The following is a 16,763-nucleotide window of genomic DNA, read 5'->3' as shown; positions in this document are numbered from 1 at the left end:
CAAGCCTCCAGGGTCATTGGGACTGCAGACATGTGCCACAGCACCTGGCCAATCAACATTTGTGGGTCCTGCTTATGGTCTGCCTACCAATTCACTGTTTGCCATATGGTGCTCTATGCTTACTTACGTACCATTGCCCCTAAAATGTAGACTCATGAACGGTTTATGCTTCTGAAACTAGTTTTTCCCTCTCTAGGGCCAAGTGGGTCACTATTTCACCAACACATCTCCATCTTATTGACTTCAAATTTTCAGAAGAACTTCCATTTCATATTTAAAATATCGTGCTTAGTGTTTTTTTTGTGTTTTTTTTTTGTTGTTGTTCTTGTTTTTTTTCTCTTATTTTAATGGTATATCCAATTAGGAAAACCTGAAAATAGGGAAACTTATAAAGAACACAGCAACAAACTCCACTGTAATTGTACTAGCCTAAGCCAATAATTATTAACATGTAGGTGTGTTTCCATATAGTCTGTTTTTTTTTTTAAAATAACTTTTGTTGAGTCTACTTTAAATACCTTTAAGTTCATATATCCTAAGTGTCTATTTCAGTGATTTTTCGACTTGTGTGACCACCTTCCAGAAATTTACTTTTAGAACACTGTTCTTATTTCTTTCTGAGGTAAAATGGATATAAAATAAACCATACATAATTACATATGCAATTGAAGAAGTTTCTTACACTCACATGCACACACATCCACACATCTGTGAAATCATCATCAGAATCAAGTTTATGAACATATCCAACATCAAAAGCTTTCCTATCTCTTTATAATCCCTCCCTCTACCTGGCCTCCTTGGTCCCCAGGTAACCACAATCTGGTCTGTATCACTAGAGGTTAGTTTGTATCCATAATTTGTTCCTTAATATTCTTAGTATCTCATTGTATAAATATACTCTTGTATAAATATAATCAACTCACCTACATAGAGAAATTTTCCTTGTATCCAGTTTTATCTGTTACAAATAAAGCTGCTATAAACATGTGTACTTCGTGAATGGACATGTTCTGTTATTTCTCTTGAGAAACTACCTAAGAGTGGAATAGTTGAATCATATGATAGGTGTATATTTAACTTGTTAGAGACACTATCAAACTGTTTTTCAAAGTGGTTACACCATTTTGCATTCCCACCAGCAGTGTAAGAGTGTTGTATTTCCTTCACAACCTTGAGATCATTTGGTATGGTCTGACATTTTAATTTTGACCATGTAAGTGGGAGTTCAGTGGTATCTTCTTGTAGTTTTTTTTTCATTTCCCCAATAAATGATGCCAAACATCTTTCATGTTTTTATTTGCCATCTACATTATCAACTTTGTTAAAATTTTTCCTTGTTTTCTTTTCCCTCTTTTTAAAATTAATGCACTATAATTATACATAATAGTGGAGTTTGTGGTTACGTATTCCTAGATGCATACAGTAAAAGAATATAACATCTATCTCTGTCTCTCACCTGGGTTCACCTTGGTTGATGGACATATAAATCTCCCAAGAGTTCTCCTCTGGAATGGCACCATGTGGTATGAGTAAACTCACCCCTAAGACAAAAAATGCAAGAGGTTATTCAAGGTATTCCAATTGTTTTAAAGTACAGCACTTAAGTACCTTATAGCTACCCACAACAAAGAGCCTTCTCAAGGCAATTTGTGAAATTCTAATCCTTAGAAGGTTTATAAAGTCCATTGTTTTATAATTGTGACATAGATAAGGGCATATTATTCCATTGAGTATTAAAATCAGTTTCTTTTCTAAATTTTAAATCTTTCCAACATTATTTATCTATAAAAGACTGGGTGTCCTAAAACCAGGCACCATCAAACATATCTGGGAATGTTTATATATATATATATATATATATATATATATATATATATATATATATATATATATATATATATATACACACACACACACACACATACATACATACACACTTATATTGCTATAATACATATATATAAAATATGTATAGTTATATATATAAAACATATCTGAGAATATTGATACATCAGTTGATCTGCTCCCAAATTTTAAAATGTATTTATCTTGTTTGTATCCACTCACTTCTAGAAATGTACCTGGGATAATGGGTGAGCTAAGATTTGCGTGAACCTGTTGTGAATTGTGCATCAGGAAGCAAGATGAGGTGGTACTCAGAGGCCTATGCAGTTTGCCAAGAAAACTAGGAAAAATAAAAGCATCTGATAAAAGCTGAGGAACCTTTTAGGTTATTGTGTAACCAATATGGTCCTAAATTTGCAAACAGAAGCTAAAAGAGTTAAGCTAAAAGTGACTTAACCACATTCATATTAATGTGAAATTGCAAAAAAACCCATGTGTTATGAGCGAAATCACATAATGCAAGGAGGAAAGGCATAGGAAGTCACATCACACTGCATTTTAAATGTCCCCTCTCTTCTCTTGAATGCAGTGAGGAAAATATTTCACTTTGGCCAAGAGAGATGTCTAGGGAGAGCTGAGATTCTTTTTAATGTAGTTTCTTGTTTATAAAAAGAAATGAAATAGAGTAATAGTATAATCTTTACAAAATAAAATCTCAGGGCATCCTATTTTTTGAATAATGCATCTCCTCATCTTTTTTTTTTTCTCTCTTTCATTAGAGTTAATCACACAAAAAGCTTTCAGGCTGCTGCTGCTAATTTAAATCTAGAGATGGCAACTTTTTTTTTTTTCTTAGCCTTCTACGTGCCTGTATTAGCAGCTATACAGTTGAGGAATGCAAGACTCATTGCAAAACAAGTTATTTGTGATTCCCATATATGAGCAATATTTAGTAACATGCTAGTTATCATTAGTATCTTTCAATAGCACTAAGAATGAGGCACATTTAAATCTTGCTCACAGCCTTACAGCAAGGAGACCCATTTATATTCTGGACCTTAACATCAGTATTAGGAGAACTCTAACTGACACACTTAGGGACCTCCAATCAGGAAGGTGCCTCCTTGCATTTTCTAGTTTTCCTTAAACATAGTTGCCAAAAGAAGGGGCCTCCATGATATCCTTTCCTGCTATTGAACACAAGTTGCAATGCAGAGGATATTCGGTGTGTTTGGCTGTCGACCTGAACATGCCCTAGTTATTCTGCCTTGTCTTAGTTTGACGTAGCACTTTCTCTGCTGCTGCCTTCCTTCAGGCTCTCTAGCCCACGATGACAAAGACACAAGCAACCCCTACTCTTCATAATGCCACATCACATCAACAACACTTAGCAGAATGCCTTGCATAGAGCAGCAACACACTAAACAGATCATACACACATGAATAAAGAGGGGAATTCAAAATTCCTGGTAAAAACACCAGGCTGCAAGTCTTGTTGTCTGGTGTTGATCATCATGGCTTAATGATCTACTTCCAGATCCAAAGAGAAAGAATATGAATGAAGCTATCTGAAAAGGGGCTATTAGGCAGCACATCATGTCTTTGTTCTTTCAAGTTAGCTTAATTCCCTGGGTTTAGATTGAAACATTATTCATGATACTCCTAAATTCAACCAGAATCTACAGGATAATTGGAGCTTTAAACTATTTTTTCTCTTCTTCAATCAGAAATTATATTATTATTATTATCTGTCAAACATACTTCCTTCCTCCTACCCAAACATGCAAATTGTATGCAGAGCCTGAAGACAGTCAATCAAGGCAAGGGTTGTAGAGGAAGGGAGTATTGTTGGCAAGTTATATATATTATGAAGAATGAGAGGCACTGTGGGAAAGTTTTATGCCTATGGTTTCTTAAAGAAGTATTCATTTTCAATATGTCATTCACTAGTTAACTCTGATCAAAGAAAAATATATTCCCCCCCAATTCCACCTGCTACTCTGACAGCCTTTTATTTGATATGACAACAGAACCACCTGTCTGAGTTTCTTGTTTCATATTTTGCATAATAAATCATTTCTAGCATGTGCCATATGACAATTTGGGATGGATGGCATTAGAACAATCTGATTTCTATGTGTTGCTTTCTTTATCCCCAGGGCATATTTTTCATTTATATCCTGCAAATAACAGGAGATATGTTTCAACTCCCCACATTTATTTTTCCCCAAACACATTCATAGACTCTTGTTCAGTGCTCCTTGTCAAGAACTTTGAAAATTCCCCTTTCACAGATTAGGTGTGTGGGAATCTTTCACAGAGCTATCAGAGTTCTTAGTTTTCAGCTTGGGTCTTTGTTAAGTCAGAGGGGGAGGAAAAGAAAGCTCTTTGGTTCATCATGATTTAATCTCTTCACTTTCTTTAATGAACATAAAATAAACATAGCTGATGAGTGGGTTGGTCTGGGCATTCCTTCGATATATGTAGAAGATACATGTGTACATACACACACATACACACACTATAAAATGATGAAGGGAAGAGAAAGGAGGAGGACTGGCCAACCTATTCAATTCATAACTACTGAGACAATGCCAATCATGAGCTAGGAAGAGGACATAAGGTAAAAGCAGAATGATTCAATGCATGACTTTGTATGAGTTATGATGTGTGTATCTTGTTCTTTGAGAGGGTAGGGGATGTGTCTTACATTTCTTCATCCAGAACACACTCTTGTAACTTATGAAACCTTACAGGGAGAGTACTTGGTAAATATGGTTGACTGATTCACTCTACATTGAGTCATCAAAAGAAGAGTGACATCATATGCAAACATTTATACACTGATGCTCACACATATTTCAACCAAGATCCTTTCATGTCCAAAAACACTAACCAAGAAAGGTATGGAGGATTGGAATTTTATCCAAACATAATCATTAGGGTGGCATTAGAGGGTTATTTAAAAGAAGTAAAACAGATTTTGAAATGACGTTTAAAGAAAGTAATTAATTTGGGAGAGAATGAACAAGTCAACATTCATCAACTTAAGGAAAAGTTGAGTTTCAAGTTAGTAAACTGTTAGAGAGGTCAGTTAGCTATAACAATAATATTGGACTAGTCCTAGTACAGATTTCATTTTATGAGATAAAATTTTGGTTAGCTTTACTTTAGAGAGAAACCTGCCACAGCCTTGAATCTGTGCTAATCTAACGATGCTTGCAGATCCAATGGCCCCATCCCTCTCATCCAGACACCCTGTGACTCAGCACACTACCCAATTCTCATTGCTTAGGACTCAGGGGACAAAGTGAAATTCTGCCACCCACTTAAGTCCCAGGCTGCAACTCCAAAAACTAATCCACAGTTAGGACGTCATTTTAAAAGTGAGCTGAGCTGGGCACCTTATGTGTCCTGCAAAACATCAAGAAAATCTCCTCTCTTCCAACCCAAAGAAAGAAAGAAAATACTTGGAAATAAATTGTGCTTACAACATAGCCCAGGAACTGAAGTGGCAATTCAAAGGAGCAGCTTTGCAATGACTATTCATCATCGCTCATCATGAAGTAACATGCTTAGCAAGGTCTATGAACACTGAGTGTGTTTATTAGGTCATTTGCTGATGAAATGAGACTGTCATTGCATTAAATTATCTATTAGCATATAAGCCATGCAAAGCTATAAACATGGTACTTGTTGTGGTCATGCCAAAGAATAATTTTGGGGCTACCTGATCATGCCCTAGGTAACATATTTCAAAGGGGCTTAAACCCAGGGGACTACCTAGACACTTTCAGCTAATATGGCTACCAACTCTAACAGGCATTTAAAACATTCTGAGATAACAACCACAAAGCCTAATCTTAGCCTTGGTCCTGGTGTGCTGTGTAAATCAAATAGACCAGTAGAGTGGTGGCATTTCTGTTCTGACAAAGGGATGATAAACATCATAAAATGAATTTGACAGGATATAATTATACGAAGTATTTAAACAAACTCTGGAAAGTACACAGGCACACACTTACCACCCACCTGTATTTGGCATTACTAGGCGCCCTCCTAAATGGCCAAAGACACCAGTTGTCCTCAGTTCTGTCCTTGTGGGGAGTGATGACAGATTTTGGATGTATGGCGTTTTATTTCGGTGATGCATTGTACTAAAGCTGCGGTTGTTTCCATGGGGAAATGTCCCAGAGTGATTCTTGCCGTGGTACTCGGCTCTCTCTGACACTCCCAGAGAAACCATGAATGAGCTCTGCACTTTGACTTTGATGTCCGACAAAGGGTTGAAGAGGGAGGACTCTGTCATGAGTTCCTTGTCCAGTGGGTCCTGTAGACAGATGGGACCACTGTATGTTCGGCTCACTGTCAGGTCTGGTTGCATGGCAGAATTCAGGAGCAGGGAGTTACCTGGTTAAAAAATATATATATACTGATCTGTCACTCAGAAACTACAATACCTCCATTACCCTTTTACAGCTGCCTTCTCTAACTGCAGGCCCACCCTGAGAAAGCAGAGTGGCCACAACAGGTTGGTTCTTAGTGACCAACACCTTGAAACTCTGGCCCTACTTCCAGTCCATTCTTTCAATGCTGCCAGACTAAATCCTTCACCTTCTGAGATCTTTACATGCTTGATTTGGAAAACAAATATTTCTGGCACTCTGGCAAGTAGCTCAGGTATTGTTGTTCATGTGATTTTAACTGGCAAAGAAGAGCTAAAAAAAAAAAAGATGTTTTGCAATCCAGTTCAGAGAAAAATAACATCTGTTCATTTTAAATGGCAAGAGATGACACAGCTTGGTGACTAGGTAGTGCCGTTTATAATGAAGCTGCCTGGTTTCAGCACATTTTTCGTGGAATTCTGGGCACTTTCTGGAGCTGCAGGAGGACATGATGTGTCCTCAGAGCAAATGGTTCAGGGGACCTCATGAATCGCTTCATGTCTCAGTAGCCAATTCACTTGAACATTGCATATGTCACCGAGAGGAAAACAATACTCCATATGGGGACAAAAAGCAACTCAGATTCTATGTGGGGAGCAGCTCAGAACAGTCTCCTTTCTGTCTGAAAACAAATGAAAAAAAAACAATCTTTACAAAAGCATGAGAAATTGGACTCTGTCATCTGTTGGGGAGCACCAATTTTTTCTAAGCCAAATATTAAAAAGAAATGCTGTGATATTTTTTTGTGATGAAGTAATCTCATTTATTAGTAAATAACAAAATAACCCTCAGTCCCAAACCTCCCACCCATATCAGTCCGTCAATGTGACATCTCAAATTGAAACCCAAACCATATTAAACAATTTTCCTTTGGGGCCTGACAGAAATGTTTAAAGTATGGTATTTTTGAAAATGTTGCAATTCTAGGCCATATTGTAATTTTCATAATTTGTAACAATGCCAGCAGGAAATCTATAACCCTGACTTTTACCACCTCTTATTCGGATGCTCTAAGACTGCAAAATCACAGAGAAAATGTACAAATGAGATGAAATAATGCTGCAAGATCTAATGTCTCCTTGTGGTGTATTTCTTCCAAGCTTGGAGCTACTGTGCCAAGACAAAGGCCAATCAAGTCTCTGTGTTTTGTAACAGAACCACATTGAGTTCTATAGCTTAGGAACCATGTTCTTGTTTATGGTCTCCCCAGGCAAGAAGTGGGACTGCGGAATGATCCCATGTCAGAAAAGAGTTGGGAACTGACGTTTCCATGGAGACTTCAAGAATTATATGTCCAAGTTTACCAAGCCCTCACCTACTGAAACTTAAGTTTTGGTTATTCTTGAAAGACTCTCTGAGCTCTTGTGAAGCAAACAAACGAAAAATATTTCCTAGAATTAGGTAGCACAGACGTGGAGAATGCTTGATAATAAAGGTACGTACAGGGCAGGGGATGTAGCTCAGTGACAGAGTGCTTGCCTAGCATGCACGAGGTCTTGGGTTCCATCCCCAGCCCTGGAAAAAAAAAAAAAAAAAAGCATATACATATGACACGGTCCACAGTTGAAGAATGGGCACAGTTAAAGAATGAAGTTGGGATGGGCAGGGGTGAGTGATTGGCCCTGATCAGACTTCAATCTACTCTTTGAAAATCTATTTTCAAGTTCTTAGTCTACTATAAGCATAACATTCTATTTTATGGGGCTGGGAACTGAAACCTGGGCCTTGTGCAAGGCAGGCAGGTGCTCTACCACTGAGCTGCACACCAGGGCATTAACAGTCTCATTGTTTCCCTTTCTGCAGCACCAGATATATTGTTCATGAACAGATATGCCTAAGACACTGCCGGTGAAAGCCACATACTATGCATATGAGGTGTATCATCACAAGGAATATAGGGATAGTAGCAGCTACCAAAGGATTCTTTCCTATATCATTCGTTTAGTGAGATCCTTGATCAAAAGTAAACAAGGTGGTCAGACAATTTGGCAAGGTAATGTATTCATTTAGAGAATGACAATACAAAATTCCCTTTCCTCCCCAAATGTGCACAGACTAGGCAACGGCATTTTTACTTGGTGCTCATGAAGCAGGATGGCAGCCTGTACTGAAAGTATCATCTTCCAGAACCATGTTCACTCCATTTATGAGCACTTGCCATCCATGCACCAAGGGATTATATGGGTTATTCTAAACAATTTTATCCTCACAAGAACACTATGAGGTGGATGTTACTATCCGCATTTCACAGCTATCAAAATTGAGACTCGAGATAAACGACTAGGTTGCAAAGCAGTTTTAGACTCAAATCTGACTTAATTACTTTATTTATTTATTTATCTGTATACAACAGGGACTGAACCCAGAAGCACTGAGCCACATCCCCGGCCCTTTTTATCATTTATTTTGAGACAGGATCTCTCTGAGTTATTTAGGGCCTCTATAAATTGCTGAGGCTGGCTTTTAATTTGTGATCCTCCTGCCTCAGTCTCCCAAGCCACTGGGATTACAGACATGTGCTTCCATGCCCAGCTCAAATCTGATTTTAAAGACTGAGGATTTATACATAAAACTCTCACATAAATGTATTTCCTCTAAATTCATTAAGTGTTATGGTCTAAGATACTGACATTATTTGATGGAAATATATTTCTAGTTTCTGATGTAGTACAAAAATTAATTCTTCACTAGCTGCATTTTTAATTAAATCATACATATATAGTAAACAATATATCCAAATCTAGGGGATGCATTCTTATCAGAGGCCTAACACTGAGGTGTTCAAATATAAATGGCAAGAAGAGTAACTCGACTCTTTGGCCATTTCTCAATTGTTTTTTTCTAGCAAGTTTGGGTTTCCCTTTGAGCAGCTGTCTCCTCAATAAATGCTAAACACTGAGACTTTGCAACCTGGGTCATATGTGGTACTGATACACAGTACCACATGTATCAAGGGTCAAGATTGAAAACGTCGTCTTCTGAAGAGTGACAGTTCCATTTTCTCTAAAACAAAAGCCACATATGTCTCATCCTCACCTCACAGTAAGCAAAATATTTGGTTCATAAAAGGGAATTAACTGACTTTATTTTGAAAGGTAGTATTGGTATGTTTGGCATGCTAGATGTTCCTTCCCCCACAACAAAAGAGTTGTTGGACTAGGCAAGAGCTGAAAGTCATTTCGGCTGGTATTTAGTTTGTGTCCCTTGCTAACTGACCCATCCTATATCTTCTGTGATCTTCTTACTTATTTAAAACAGAGGAAAAATATATAGTATAATAAATATGCCAGGGAGGTTGTGGTCTAGGGCTTGGTCCTCAGCCTGGAGTAATAGTATAGTATTTTAGTTAACTAAATTAAATTATATCCTCCAATCAGGCTTCTTAGTGGAGAAAGTTAGATAATTTGAGGTAAAATAACTCATTAAACTCACTATATATCAAAAATGGAATTGCCTCATTTATAAATGTTGCTAATGATGAACTGAGATCCATTTGTCCTCACTGATGCTGAGGACCTAAGCAGACCTCCCTGTCAAGCCTGGTGTCCTGTCAAGCCTGGTAGCGGCTCCCAGTGCCAACAGCTACCTTCACACAGGGCCAAGGAGAACACTGGGGGCCCTGTGGGAGTGTAGTTTATGGTCCTGAGGGCGAGGTATTAGGGGACCTGCGCCGCTGACCTTGACGGACTGTTTTGAAGTTGAAGGTCTGGAAGCCACCTGTCAATGCAGAAGAGTCAATGACGTCCACGCCATAGTCACTCTGGCTCCGTCTATACAGGGTGACACCAATGACCAGGACTGCAACGGCCACAACTGCAGCACCCAGGCCTGAGTACAGGGCAATGTCGCTGGCATTCTCGATGCCTGAAAGACACAAGAGAGACCTTAAGTGGCCAACGTAAGTGCAGAGCCAATGAGCCACGCTGGGATGCAAAATGAAATGCTATTGAATTTTTGGAGCCACTGCTCAGAGAAAATGACATATGTAGCTAGCCACACAAGTTGTACTTTCATTCACACAGTAATCATGTTTCTGAAATGCCTTGTATAAATCAAAGTGATGCTAGTCAAATATCTTAACTGCATTAAGGTAGCTTACCATGTAATAGACTCTTGCAGAGAATCAATTTTGCAAAGAACATAATATTTTTATAGTGAATGCAGACAACTCCTTAACTTATTTTAGGAAGTCATATTTACCTGCAAAATGCTTTTTCTATCTTATTTTTATTTGAGGGAGGACAGACTCATACAAATGACAGAAATAAATGGGTGACTATTCTGCTTATACATGACTTGGGGCACATGCATTTATGGAGAAGGGTCTAAGGTAAGAAGCTAACATATGATCTGTGAGTCAAGAAACAGAGGACCAGAGTTCACAAATATTAATTTTAGCTTTGTTACAAATCATTCAGATTCAGAGAACACTGATGACCTCAGTTTAGGGATACACAATCATTATGAGAGATGAAAGTCTTGGTTCCAGGGGTTCTATGTCCATGTAAATAATCTCTGACACCAATTAAATGCTAGCTGCTAACACTTCATTGTGGAAGCAGACTGGTCTCTAAGAAGGCACATGCTGTTTCTCCCATACCTCTCCTACTCCATCCTATTGAATGCATGGGCAAAGCAAAAATAAAAGCGTTAGTTTGGATTTAGAATGTGGGTGTCTCCCCACCACCCCCAGAATGTGCTGCCAATACTTTTCAACCTTTACAAGATGTGCCCTGGGTATGGTTCATCCCTGGAATGGATTCATAGCGGTGGATTCAGCATAGATTTATTTGCAACAACATAATCCTAAAAGAGGTGGAACCTCAGAAATTGTGTGGAAATGGAAGGTGGCAAGAGCTACCTACATAATTAATCTTCCCACCGATTATGCGGTAAGTACACTTAATGGGTACCAAAGTAATTACTATGTCACCCTGTGTTGGGACCAGAGGATGAAGATGAAATAAACCCATCATATATTTACCTTGTAATTGCATGGCACTTACTATGCATTCGCCGAACCCTAATGTGGCACTTATGTTATCAAATGAGTAACACTAACCACAAAAGTAAAGTGAATTTATTTTCAACAAAGTTAGTGGACTGTAAAATAAGGTGCTCCCAAATTAAAGAGTGAATAAGGAAATCGAGCAGAACCAGTTCAGTAATAGGGCAGTAAACACATAAAAATAACTTGCAGGGGAAAGCACAACTGTTAAAAATAATAGTATCTAAAAGGTCAGAGGTTTAGCAAACATAGCTAATAACTAGAACAGCATGGTAGGTACTTGGACCTTGGTTCCAATTTCATGATGGCCCAAATGGGAGGGATGGGGATGGAGACCTACTTCTCTGATCACCCAGAAACACAGGCATGTTGAGTAATGTCCACCCTGGAATTCCTAAGTCTGCCTATGTCATTTGGAGGGAGACGGAAGGTACCCATCAGTTTGCTTGAGTCCCCATCAACTACTACTCAATGAAATTCCACAGAGAGAATAAATATACCCAGAGCATGAGGACACAGGACACAATAAAAGCATCAGGCCAGAATAGCAGGTCAGGGAGGGAACTGTGGATTCAAACCAACTAGCCTTTTTCTTCCCTTCCCTCTGGTTCCTTGGGCACTGCTGACTGATGACACTACCACCTTAAAAGGTGTATTTAGGGAGAACACACCTGCTCAGCAAATGTGCAGGTGCAGAGAAGCAGCCTGGCAGTGCACGGAATGCAGCTGCTTCACTGCTGAGCAGGCAAAGCAGAGACAAAGACACCTTTAGCTTCCAAGGTACTAAAACACGAAGGACCCGAAGCAAGGAGGGTGACCTGGGCAAAATGCCCAAGCTGAAAATGTATATCACTGGGCAGGGACATAATGAGACAGAATGCAGGAGCAGGAGTATGTTGTCACAGTTCCCCTGGGATTTCCATTTTGTCCTTACACAGCCATTCTCTTGCTACTCAGGTAACCAGAATTCTCATTCTCTCTCCAGATATAAGCCCTATTTTTAGGAAAAGACCCTACCTATGCCTTTGCACTGAACTATAAATGTTTGATAAGATTCACTGTACTTCCTCTCCCAGGAAAATTTGCAGAATCTATTTGACTTAAGTCCAGAGAATGAGATGCTAAATGATAAAATTTAAAAAATGAGTAGAGAGACTTTGGGGGTAGGTTAGGGAAAGAAGGGAGAGAGACCTGCATGGTGTGTGCTGGCTCCCCACGAGGCTCCTCTGACCCTGGGAAAAGCCAGGAGCCTGTGGAGAGGGATTTCTGTAGAAAGGTACACAAAGTATTGATTGATTTTACAAGAATATTCTGTTGTGGGAATTACAAAGTTCAGGGCATAATAATTTCATTCATTCAACAAACATTTGTTGAGGCCCGACAACGTAATAGAAATAAGGATGCATGGATGAATTCACACATGGTCCACAGTCTCAGTCATTTCTTGTCTAAAAGTCAGATGGTGATGAGACCCTGGCATTCCAGGTATAGCTGTGGAGGTGTATACAAGTACCCAAAGCCACATTTCTCATCTCAAGAGATGAAATCCAACATCCTTACCCACAGCTCAAGTTCTTCTCAAGTTGAATCACTGTGCTTCTTTCTTCTTTCTCTTGTCTTTCTTCTCATCTCTATTTACCTGCTTGCACTTCACCTCATTCTTTTTTGCTCCTTTCTTGCCTTGGCCCTACTCTTCGCTAGTCTGTCTTTCTTTAATTATAGTGTGGCTTTCCCTTTAAAAATTTCTGCATGTGCATAAAAATTGGAACAGTTCTTTTCTGTGTGTGCTCAGAACTGGTCCCAAGAAGGGCTTGAGGTTTTGTTCCACATTTTCTTTGCCAGGTTCAGGAAAGAAGGGAGAACAAGGTATGTGAGTGTGTGTGTGAGGGGGCACACAGATAGTGCCTGTGTGGAGTTATCATGTGCATGCATACATGTATGTAAATACACACTGGACTCATGTTAGAAGAATGTCAGACTGGCTGGAGAGAACCACTGTCATTCATACATAGAAGAATTGCTCCACCAACTAGACTGGACCCCATGGTCCCTCCCCAGGGCTTGATAGCTTTCTCTATGTCTCCTAGTGTTCCTGCTTTTAACTCTTTGCTACACTGTCATCCATCCCAAATTCAATTGTAATTAATAAGACTGCCAGGTGGATGCCTGCAAGATAAAGGCCCTAGGTGGAGGTTGGTTCAATCCACCAGCCTCCACCCCACTAGGCATCTATCTGTCAAGTGTGAGCCTAAGGTCCCTCTCCCCCAGGGTTGCTCTGTTCTGGCCAGTCCAGCAAATACTATCAACTCACAGTCTTCAGAACTCTTGTTCACTTGGGGTTCCTATAACTCACTTTGGATTGTAGGCTTTATTATTAATTATCTGAATTATAGTGAGTTGGTTCTCCCTAACTACTTGAAGCTCTTTAAAAGCAGTACCAGCTCTATAATTTTCCACAAAATCTTGCAAATCATTGTGCACAGGTATGCATCGGCTGCTTGCCTGGCCTCAACTGTGAGGACAGAAATAATATAGAAACCATGGTCTCAGGATGGTTTTAGAACTCCTGCTGTAAGGGTTCTCCTTCATTTACATTTGCACACCTGTATGTTATAACTATCAGTTTTCTCAGGTATACACACCACTACTGATTTGTTTGCTTCAGGTGATTTTGAACAAATATATTGACAGATCAGGCTATTCTGTTTCTTTTCATGGCTATGGGATACTTTTCTCTGACTTTCTATTTCATAAACAAGGCTTTCCATGTTAATATGTGAGATGTCTTCCCTATTTTCTTCATCCCTATTTTCCTCTATGATAGAGTCACAAAAGCTTCAGGCAAATCCTAGAAGGATTCAACACATAGTAGAAAAAAAATTTGCTGCGCAGAAATCTACCGCCATAAACAAAACAAAACCACCCAAAGAAGTAAATGAGAAGTCTCTTGTATTCTGAGTTTGTCAGAAACTACTGAGGAATGTGCTCACTGCTGGGAGGAGTGCAGATGATCTGCAGAGAAAGGTTGCAGAGATTAATAGAGAGTAGGAAACTAGGACCCTGGAGAGGACATGTTTATGTGTTCACTGGGCCTGGAAAAGGGTTGCTGTAAAGTGCTTCTTCGTGATCCTAACTCATAAATGCGTTGCTATAAGAAGAGAACAGGTCCACAGTAGGTGCTCAGTGACCATTAATTTATGAAGGAACTGGTAACCAACCCTTCCCCATCTCTAGCAATGACTGAAAAGGAGGACATGGCCTTTTATTACAGCAATTGGAACTCTGGCTAGATATTAAAATGACCTTTTCTACAATGAGGGTTGTTAAAAAATCCAACTGTATTTCTGAGGGAGACTGTGAAACCTCCTTTCAGAAAGTCTCTAAAAACCAGAAGGACTTTATAGGAGTTGGCAATTATTTTATTTTAATTTTTTGGTCAGAGCTGGTAAGAAGGACTAAGTGACCTTTCAAAGTCCCTTTGAATTTCATAGTTCTAGGAATGGGTATTAACAAATTTGATGGCTTTATGAATTATATAATCTTCTCCAGTCATTTATAGCAACGAATGTCCCTAAAGGACTCAACAGAAGGGCTGTTTACTTGATCTGCTTTCTTCGCTTTATACAATTCCCAGGTGAAAGACATCCTAGTGCCTCTTACTAATGGAACTTTAACTCAATTCCTGTGATATGAACTTAGCATATATCAGATTGGAATCTACTTTGTGGGACTCAATAAGCCACAGAGAATCAGCACAGGAGCACACTGGGTACCTTTCAAAACATGATACTCCACTTTATCTCTATTAGAGAGTACAGGACGACTATTGTCCCCTTTTTAGAAAAAAAAAAAAGGCCAACATACTTGAGTTGGTGTATATAAGGCTGGGAATTACGAAGAAATCCACATGATAAATATTCATAAGGACAGGCCTGTGAGAAGCAAAACAAATGCAAAACAGAATAGCTGAGCTGTTGAGGTGGAATCCCACGGAAGGCCAGGTAAGGGCCATCCCAGGAAACACAGTCCACCCAGACAGGGATGTTGATACAAAGAGACCTACCAGAATATTTAATTGTATGCTGACATATATCAGAAAGTATTGTTGAAGCTCTTGTCAAGAAGCAATAATTTTTTATTTAACTCATCAGAGGAAAAAAAAAAAAGCTTTTAAATAGTCAGCCTCGGTAAGCAATTTTCATTTATATTTGCAATCTTTGGAATCTTTCAACCCCCTTCACCAATCAACATTTCTGCCTTTCCAATTTTCCATCTCTGGAAACGTCATTTTTGTTATTGTAGTTGTTTTATTTTAATGAATGGTGACAGCAGCCATGCCTTAAATAGCACTTACTATATGTCGGGCAATGTTTGATTTTATCGATACTAATTTAATTTACTCCATCCAACATCTTGTAAGAATGTCCTCATTTGGGTGTGTAAACTGAGGCAACAGAATGACTTGCCTTGCCCAAAGCCCAATGGCTGTTAAGCGCCAGTGCTCGGAATCAGTCCCAAGCAGTCTGTCTCCAGAACAGATACTCTAGACCACCCCTTACCCAGCTGTGACTTCTGTCTCGTGGATCACACTGCCTGAGGACCTCCCAACAAGAGTAACCAGTAACATGATTACCCTTATGCTGGGTTCTCTGAGAACTGCATATGTGATCTCAGACTCACGCTCATGGCAATCTCTGAGGCAGGCATTGCTTTTCCTATTTTACAGATGATGATAATTAGAAAATGGCAAAGTCAGAGTCTGAACTCATATCCACCTTTAGTTCCAAACTGCTTAACCTGCTGTGTTCCTTCCCAGAATCTCCTCTGTGCTCTTTCCACACCTGCACCTGGGTTAACCTGTCTCACTGGAGGAAGTCACCAAGGACACTGGTTGGTGTCATTTAAAAACCAGGCACCACACAATCTCACGTGAGCCTGCCCTATGGCTGGATCATTATTTAATTCACATTCTCTGGCCAAATGACATTTTTCACCACAATGGTTACCCTGGACTCACCCCCACTGTTCTTTCCCCCTTCTTTAAGACCTCTACTTCTCTCCTGCCCTCTTTCTTGTTGGAAAGATGGAGTCATCCTATGTGAGCTCACTCCTTACAACTCAAAATTCCTCTGTTCCACTGCACATCTTTCTTTTCCTTTCCTCTGTTCCCTGAAGAGTTGTCCTGCTCTGTGTCAGGCCTGCTCTGATCCAACCCTTCCCTACCTCCACAGGGACATGACCTCATTTACTATTCTTTTGGTCTTGCATCTTCAAGATTTTCCTCCACACCCGAGCCTTGCCCTCTGCCTGCAAATGTAGTTGAGTTTCTCTAATTACCTCTCCCTGAGATCCTTCCCTCAACCTACTCTCTGATCCACTTCTCTAAGATGCAGCCTTCTTTCATTACATCTGCTGAGTTTTTAGCTCTGTTTAAAATACTTTTATGCATTTTTAAACATTAA

At 39.4% G+C, this 16,763-nt stretch overlaps 1 protein-coding gene across 8 annotated transcripts in view; it reads right to left on the bottom strand.

The window, feature by feature from the left end:
* Window positions 1–16,763, bottom strand: part of Unc5d (unc-5 netrin receptor D) — a 524,947-nt gene that overhangs the window by 64,202 nt on the left and 443,982 nt on the right. For 3 of the 8 annotated variants that reach the window (XM_058582323.1, XM_058582324.1, XM_058582326.1), the window contains 4 exons: window positions 9,972–10,157; window positions 7,737–7,808; window positions 5,881–6,258; window positions 1,460–1,544 (listed from right to left, as the gene is read on the bottom strand). In XM_058582323.1, coding sequence (XP_058438306.1) covers window positions 1,460–1,544; window positions 5,881–6,258; window positions 7,737–7,808; window positions 9,972–10,157 — 721 coding nt within the window. The remainder of the gene's footprint in view (window positions 1–1,459; window positions 1,545–5,880; window positions 6,259–7,736; window positions 7,809–9,971; window positions 10,158–16,763) is intronic. The other 5 variants (XM_046453286.2, XM_058582327.1, XM_058582328.1 and 2 more) reach the window with 2 other exon arrangements.

The sequence above is a fragment of the Marmota monax genome, unplaced genomic scaffold (genome assembly GCF_021218885.2).
Source record: "Marmota monax isolate L192 unplaced genomic scaffold, Marmota_monax_Labrador192_F-V1.1 WCK01_AAM20220418_F8-fsc00117, whole genome shotgun sequence".
Taxonomy (NCBI): domain Eukaryota; kingdom Metazoa; phylum Chordata; class Mammalia; order Rodentia; family Sciuridae; genus Marmota; species Marmota monax.
Note: the sequence above shows the minus strand (reverse complement) of the source record. Positions and strands in the feature narration are given on the sequence as shown.